Genomic DNA, 6950 nt, shown 5'->3' on the forward strand with positions numbered 1-6950 from the left:
AAAAGCTCATGCATAAAAAACCCACGTTATTGTACCCGCGCGGGCAACAATAGAGGCCCTTCTCCAAAATGGCGGCAACAGATTTGAATGAGTTAAAATTGAACTGAATGAAAAACTGATACCAGCACTGGAAAGAGCACTTTAGTAACCTTGCAAAATTTCAGCATATTAGGTGTTATATCAGCTTAGGAAACGTAAGATGAAATTTGACAAATTTACAGGCGTTTATATTTCACTGTTTTTGTAATTCACTGTATGAACTTCTTTTTTGCCTTTAAAGTATGACTGGGGGTATACTTCATACCCCCAGTAATACAAACGTCTGTAAATTTTTTCATTTTTCAACTTACATTTTGTCAGCTGATATTACACCTGATACGCTGAAACTTTGCAGGGTTTCTAAAGTAAAAGTGCCATTTCTAGTGCTGGTATACGTTTTTAATTTTAACTTATTTGAATTTTCGGCCGCCATTTTATTGCACAGTTCTTAATTCACCGCCCACTAGGTAACAAGTGAAGATTTTTTGGCCGACCTACAAAGAAATCGGCCAGTGTGCGGCGGGCTTCAGCCTGGATCCCAATCATTCGCAAATTATTCGCAAAGAGCGTTGAGGCCAGAAAACTTTAAAATATATCAAAACGAGAATCGGGGATCGAGACTGCTGCGGTTGTTTAGGTCAGGTTGCTAAGTAAAGCGCCTTTTATTGTAAATGATGGGTAAAACTTTTAATAAAAAACGCCCAGTTTAATTAAGTTTAAACTCGTATCTTTACGACGAAAGGTAGATTAAAAGGGCAGTCGTTACGATGAAAGAGTAGGACAAGGAATACCACTCTGTTTATACTCTGAAGGCCCGCTTAAACGGTTTTTAACTTGAACGGATGTTGAGCACATGTTGAACAGTTTGTTCAAACGGCTTCAACGCAATTCAACATTTTCGAGAGCAAAGGAAAAGTTGAATCGATGATGAATGAAAGTTTAGACCAATTTAAATTTGATTCAACACACTTTCAACAAGCTTTCAACATTTTTTCCGTTACCCTTTCAACAATGTTGAACGACCTGTTCAAACGGCCCCGACATCTAGTTCAACAAAGTGTAAGCAAATGTTGAAACTGTTTAAACGCCGGCATCAACTTCATACATACGGTTCAGTCATGATACTAAGCATGAGAACTTTTAGTGATCATTCCCATTATTCTTACAACCTGTATGTTGGCAGGATATTGAGAGGAGAAATTAGATTCTGATCAGTATTGCGCAGCCGGTTTTTAAAAAGCAAAACATCCCGCTGGCCCGATACGTTCTTTTTAGGCGGTGCAGGTAATTTGACAACATGTCTTGAAAGAAGCAGACTAGTAATAATTTTAAGAAAAAGAACAACACTTTTGGTTTTAAAATAAGACGTGCTTCGCTCGCACTAGTTGGTGGTAAAGTTGCCAACAGCAGATTTCAATTATGATAAAGTCGTGTAGCAATAAAAGTACAGGTATAAATACTATTAAGAAAGTGAAAATTTAGCGCCAATTAGCAAAGGAAAACAAAAAGGGGTGACAAAAGTGGGTAAAAGCAGAATGCCTTTATTAGAAATTCAACTGATCTGCTGCAACTTTACTTGCAACTGACGATGTTCGTAGTACGATCGAAACATGTCTTATTTTAAACTCAAATGTGTTGTCTTTTTTCTTCAAATAATTTGACAACCGGGTAAAAAAACACGTGGAACAAGCGCGGTCGAACAAAGTAATGAATAATTTATGTTAACTATGTCCGTTTCTACGGGTATTTGTAATTCTTCATAAAAATGTTTTCTTCAATGCAAAATGAACCGAGATCTTTTAATACTCGTCCGACAATATACCCCGGCCTTTACGAGGCGTTCGATGAGCGAGGAAACATCAACAACAAAGGCCAGCGTAAACCAGCCGTTAAAATGACCAGAAAATGGGTACTGTTGGGGCTCGTTTTGCAGCTGACTATTCTTGTTTTATTTTATCGGCTTTTCTTCAAAGAAAGAACGGTTATTGTACGTAGTATTTCGTCAGAAAAGTTTCCAACCTTGGTAGACGTTCCAGTCTCAGACGAATCCAAAAGTGACTGGAAAATGTTGCATCTATCGAGAAAACTTACCACGGATATCGACTGGAAAGGCATAGCGAGAAAACCATTGCCCCCGGCCGAGGATATGCACGACAAATGGATTGTTATTACTACTGTAAACTCCCCAACTGAAGATGTGAAGAAGCTGGCCGCAGTCGAAGGTTGGAAAGTTGTAGTTGTCGGAGACACAAAAACACCGGCTGATTGGAGGTAGGGAATTATTCTTTCTTAGTCAATTAAAATGAAACCCTTAATGCGAGTAAATACCATCCAGGCCCCAGTTGTTCAAAGAGTGGATAACTTTGTCCACTGGATAAGTCACTATCCAGCGGAGCAGATGTACTCCAACTAACGCTTTTGGCTAGTTTTCCACACAATCCCATACTTAAATTTGACATATGCTTCTACTCTATCCACAAATTATGGGACTATCAGGGAAATCTTGCACACATTTTATCTGCCGGATAGCGACCCATCCAGTGGATAAAATTATCCACCCTTTGAACAACTGGGACCAGGTGTGTAACCACTGGAATCCACACTAATGATCAGTTCTGTGCTTTGCTTGTTATGCTGTGAAAGGAGTTCAATCGGTGCTTGTTAATGTGGTTCAACTCTTCGGTCAGTGAATGAAACAATGGCAATTTATCATTCAGAGGAAGGCTATTTAAACAACAACTGACATTTCGCCGTTTTTTCTGCTTTTCTTTCCACGATAGTAACAAAAACTGTTTATGTTTATGCTATTAATTTTGAGGGCCTGTAAAGTTTATTTGCGCCGGGGCCATTAAAGAGCACATGAAACATTCGTGATTACAGCCTTTAACCGGGCTTATAGTTTTGAAATTTTGATTCTTGATCAGGTTCTTGATCTTGATCGTCTTCAACTGCCTTCGTTAAGAAACATCGGAAATGGTGAAATGGAGCTAATCAACTTATATATTAAAATGTAATTAAAATTTAACAAGCTCAGAAGATCTTAGAAGGATGATTTTCGGTGATCCGGGCTAAGCAGCAGATAAATTGCAGTTTACAACACCATGATCATATAAAACTGAAATAATTAGCAGTTACATATTCACTGAATTGGAGGTGCACAGTCGAGGATATTGCAGCGAGAAAAATGTAACAACTGTTTCGTTAGTTCTACTGTCCTGTAGGCGTTGGGTTTTGTAATTTTTGTTCATATCACACGGCTTTCCTTTTTAAGTTTCTAAAATATTTCTGGTTTCGAATACAGCATTTCGCTGAGTTTTCTAGATCGCGTTGCCATCAGCATCAGAGAAACTGTGTAAGTTCTTTTTACGGCCAGCTACTTTTTAATTGAATGAATATTATCTGGCGTTTTCTGGCGTTTAAGCTAGTAGCCAATCAGAACCCGCGAAATCTTCTTCCATTAATGTGGTATAAAATGACATAAATAGGCCATTTCCGAGTTGCTGTGAACCTCATTATGAAAGCGAGGCTAAGTGCAAAGTTTTAATTATGAAAATTAGATGTAGTTAAATGCAATTCAACGGAGTTAACAACAAGGACCGCCTGTTCCATCCCGTTGGCCAGCAGCATTTGCGAGATGCGCATGTATCAAGACCCGTCATGCTCTGAGACCAGTATGCATCTTCAGTTAGCGTGGTCTAGTGCATTTAGTACTTTTTGGCGTGCTTTATTCAGCGTGGGCGTATCACAAACATTGTGACTCAGTTTATAAGAGGTTTCTTCCCTCCCCTTTTCCACTGATGTTCTCAGTGTGACGGGTGCCTGCCTTCTTCCCTGCCGCGTGGGGGCTCATGGCTGGGTTGCCAGGATTTCCCAGCCATGGGAGGGTCTCCATCTAGGAGGTGGCTGCCAATAGTGGAAGCTCCTGGGTATCACAGGCACTCAACCTCCACTTAGCAAAGCAGTTGTTAATTTCCATTCATATGCAAACAAAACTAGTTTTCATATGGAAAGCTTTGCACTTAGCCTCGTTTTCATAATGAGGTTCACAGCAACTCGGAATTGGCCTATTACTCTCGTTGTCCTCTGAAAAACAAACTAAGAAATAACAGGTACTAATTTTTCTTTCTTTCTTTCTTTCTTTCTTTCTTTCTTTTTTTCCTTCCCATACCGAAAGTCACAGATTTGTCTGCACTGGGTGTGCATCACTTGTCAATACGTCCCAAGATAGAGGCAATGTTTTATGATTTTCAGTAATGTCCTAATTTTCTTCACAGCCATCCAAACTGTATCTACTTGAGTGTGGAAAAGCAGAAGACTTTGGGGTACCGCATTCATGATTTGCTTCCCTACAAATCTTACGGCCGAAAGAATATTGGCTATCTATATGCTATTCAACATGGTGCAAAAATCATCTATGAAACTGATGATGATAACTCACCAACAAGTGGAGAAATCACATTTTACCAGAAGGAATCTGGGGACTTCTACGTGTACAAAACAGATTCTGTGGTAGTGAATCCTTATGAACACTTTGGACAAAGTACTATTTGGCCCAGAGGGTACCCCCTGGATCACATTGCCGACCCCCCATCGCACAAGTTTGTCAAATGTGAAGGGGTGGAGGCATCGATACAACAGGGTGTTGTTAATGGTGACCCAGATGTAGATGCCATCTTCCGTCTCACAAGAAAAGATGAAGGTGTTGATTTGAATGTTGAATTTGATGCCAAAGCCCCCCCAGTTGTGCTTCCTCCAAATACACTGGCTCCTTTCAATTCACAAAACACACTGTTCTTACACAAGGCATTGTGGGCGCTATTGCTGCCAACCACAGTAACCTTTCGAGTCACTGATATTTGGCGTGGTTACTGGGCACAGCGATTATTGTGGGACTTGGGATCTCAACTGTCATTTTTCCCGCCAAATGCTGTTCAGTACCGAAATGCACACAATTATTTGTCGGATTTTATGGAGGAGCATAAACTCTATCATGAATCTTCGCGCCTTGTTGAATTTTTGAAAAACTGGGAACCTACAAAGGAAGATTTCTTCAGCAGAGTTCTTGAGTTAAGCGTGGCAATGGTTCAAAATGGCTTCTGGGGAGTGCATGATGCCATATTAACAGAAGCATGGTTAGCTGATTTGGTGAGCATTGGGTACGAATTACCAGTAGTAAGCTCTGTTCCCAAACCATGTAAAAAAGTTATCAGTGAAGAGACTGAACTTCGTCCAAAGGAAAAGCCATCTTCATATTTACGTGCTGGTAGCGAGTTAAAAAGTTTAATTTCCTCACAAACGTAGGGATTGGTGTAACAACATTGCAGGCTAATGCAAATATAATTTAGAACATTTTGAAGTTCAACTTTTTTGACGGGTTCTTTTTGGGGATGCTGGTTTGTTATTAGCAACGAGATTATCAGGAACACTTGTAAGTCTGGGGCATCATTTAGTGAAAAGACTAAGTAACTTGGTTTAAAAGCAGTCGTGTGAAGATTTTGTCTCATTTTAACCCAGCTGGCAAAAATAGAGAATAATGAATCGTGCAAATTAACGAACTCATAATTTAATGCCCTTGCAGTGTATAAAATATACTAAAAGTCCCATCCTCCCCCTCAATAATATCCATCAACCAATTATAGATACCATGCGTTTTTCATACCCAAATATTTATTACCTTTAGAAAAGCTATCGTATTCGCTGACTACAACCAAAGAAAATACTGACAAATTTACTCCCACCCCCGCTCCCCCTCGACCAAAAAAAAAAACAACAAAAAACAAAACACACACCAGATTATAAACCCAAGAGAATCCTTTGAACGGGAGGGGACCGAGACCTAGTCGTTATGAGTAAGTCCATCTAAATAATATTTGGACTGATCTCCTGCAGTTCAAGTGAACTGTCTGTAAAAAGGTCCAAGCGTCCATATTTCACCAGTGAAGCTGCAATAGTTTGCGTTTTGTCTCTTTGGGACCAAGACAAATTTAAAGATGCTCGTGTTAGGAGCTGTGCTACTACAAGTTATACAAGAGCTGGATGATTTCAGCTATTCAGTGCTTAGTTATGAAAGGAATGCTAAAACAGACATAATTTATTTGCTTATGCAAAAATTTTGAGATCCTTTGAATATAGAATAGAAAAGAGTAGAAACTTTCTTAAACGTGTCAATGCCTTATAGCATGGCAAAATCCTGTACTAATTTGGGGACATAATTTATCTCTAGTTTAGAATTCATATGTTGTGCTTGAAAGAAATTCAAGTTTCAGGTTATAGAAATTCGGAAATGTAGCGAACAACGTTTACACTTCCTAAAAAAGGACTCGGAGCGAAGAAGAACTTATTTTTAATGTCTAATTTCAGAGAGATCATTGTTGTTATAATTTATCTTTCGATGTGCATACTCGAAACTGCTAAAAGTAAACTCTTTGTTAGGCCTTTTGAAAGAGCTGGATTCAACTTAACATGGAGCTTTGACTTCAAATTTTTGCAAATAGTAACTACATCGATTGGAAGCTCGGATTTGAATAGCGTTTTCCCCAAACCAGTTCCCCCCCCCTCCCCCCCCCCCCTCCTCTACCTCCCAAACAAAAATTCTTGATATGTCAAATCCATCGTTAAAACGAATTGACCAGCCGAACAAGGCACCCCTAGTAAAATCTGAAAGAGGAGTCATTTTTCATCAGAGCTGTTTTCCACTTGTTGCTTTGTTGTTGTTGTTGTTTATGTTTTATGTTGTTTAATCACGAGTGATGAAATAGCCAGCCCTCCCCTGAAAGAAACATGAAGAAACGAACGAGTGACGGGCTGATGGCAGGCGTCATCGTGAAAATCGCCTATTCTCGATGGTTATTTTACTATAGCTGCCAGAATCCTCTTCGTATTTCCTTTCTTATTTAAATTTTGATCCGATT

The 6950-nt window shown here is 39.3% G+C and overlaps 1 protein-coding gene across 1 annotated transcript; it reads left to right on the forward strand.

Annotated features, from left to right (window-relative positions):
- Positions 1-1759: 1759 nt before the first annotated feature.
- Positions 1760-6550, forward strand: LOC146477236 (uncharacterized). Its single transcript, XM_085113502.1, has 2 exons — positions 1760-2310; positions 4314-6550. The coding sequence occupies exons 1-2, from the start codon at positions 1805-1807 to the stop codon at positions 5338-5340; spliced, it is 1533 nt and encodes a 510-aa protein (XP_084969628.1). The 5' UTR covers positions 1760-1804; the 3' UTR covers positions 5341-6550.
- Positions 6551-6950: the final 400 nt, after the last annotated feature.

This window comes from Pavona decussata, unplaced genomic scaffold, assembly GCF_977016875.1.
Source record: "Pavona decussata unplaced genomic scaffold, jaPavDecu1.1 SCAFFOLD_71, whole genome shotgun sequence".
Classification (NCBI taxonomy): Eukaryota; Metazoa; Cnidaria; class Anthozoa; order Scleractinia; family Agariciidae; genus Pavona; species Pavona decussata.

Excerpts from the sequence above, each read along its gene's own strand:
- LOC146477236 (XM_085113502.1), top strand. The coding sequence starts at position 1,805 with ATGTTTTCTTCAATGCAAAATGAACCGAGATCTTTTAATACTCGTCCG. Across the intron at positions 2,311-4,313 it reads AAAACACCGGCTGATTGGAG|CCATCCAAACTGTATCTACT; the intron begins GTAGGGAATTAT and ends TTTTCTTCACAG.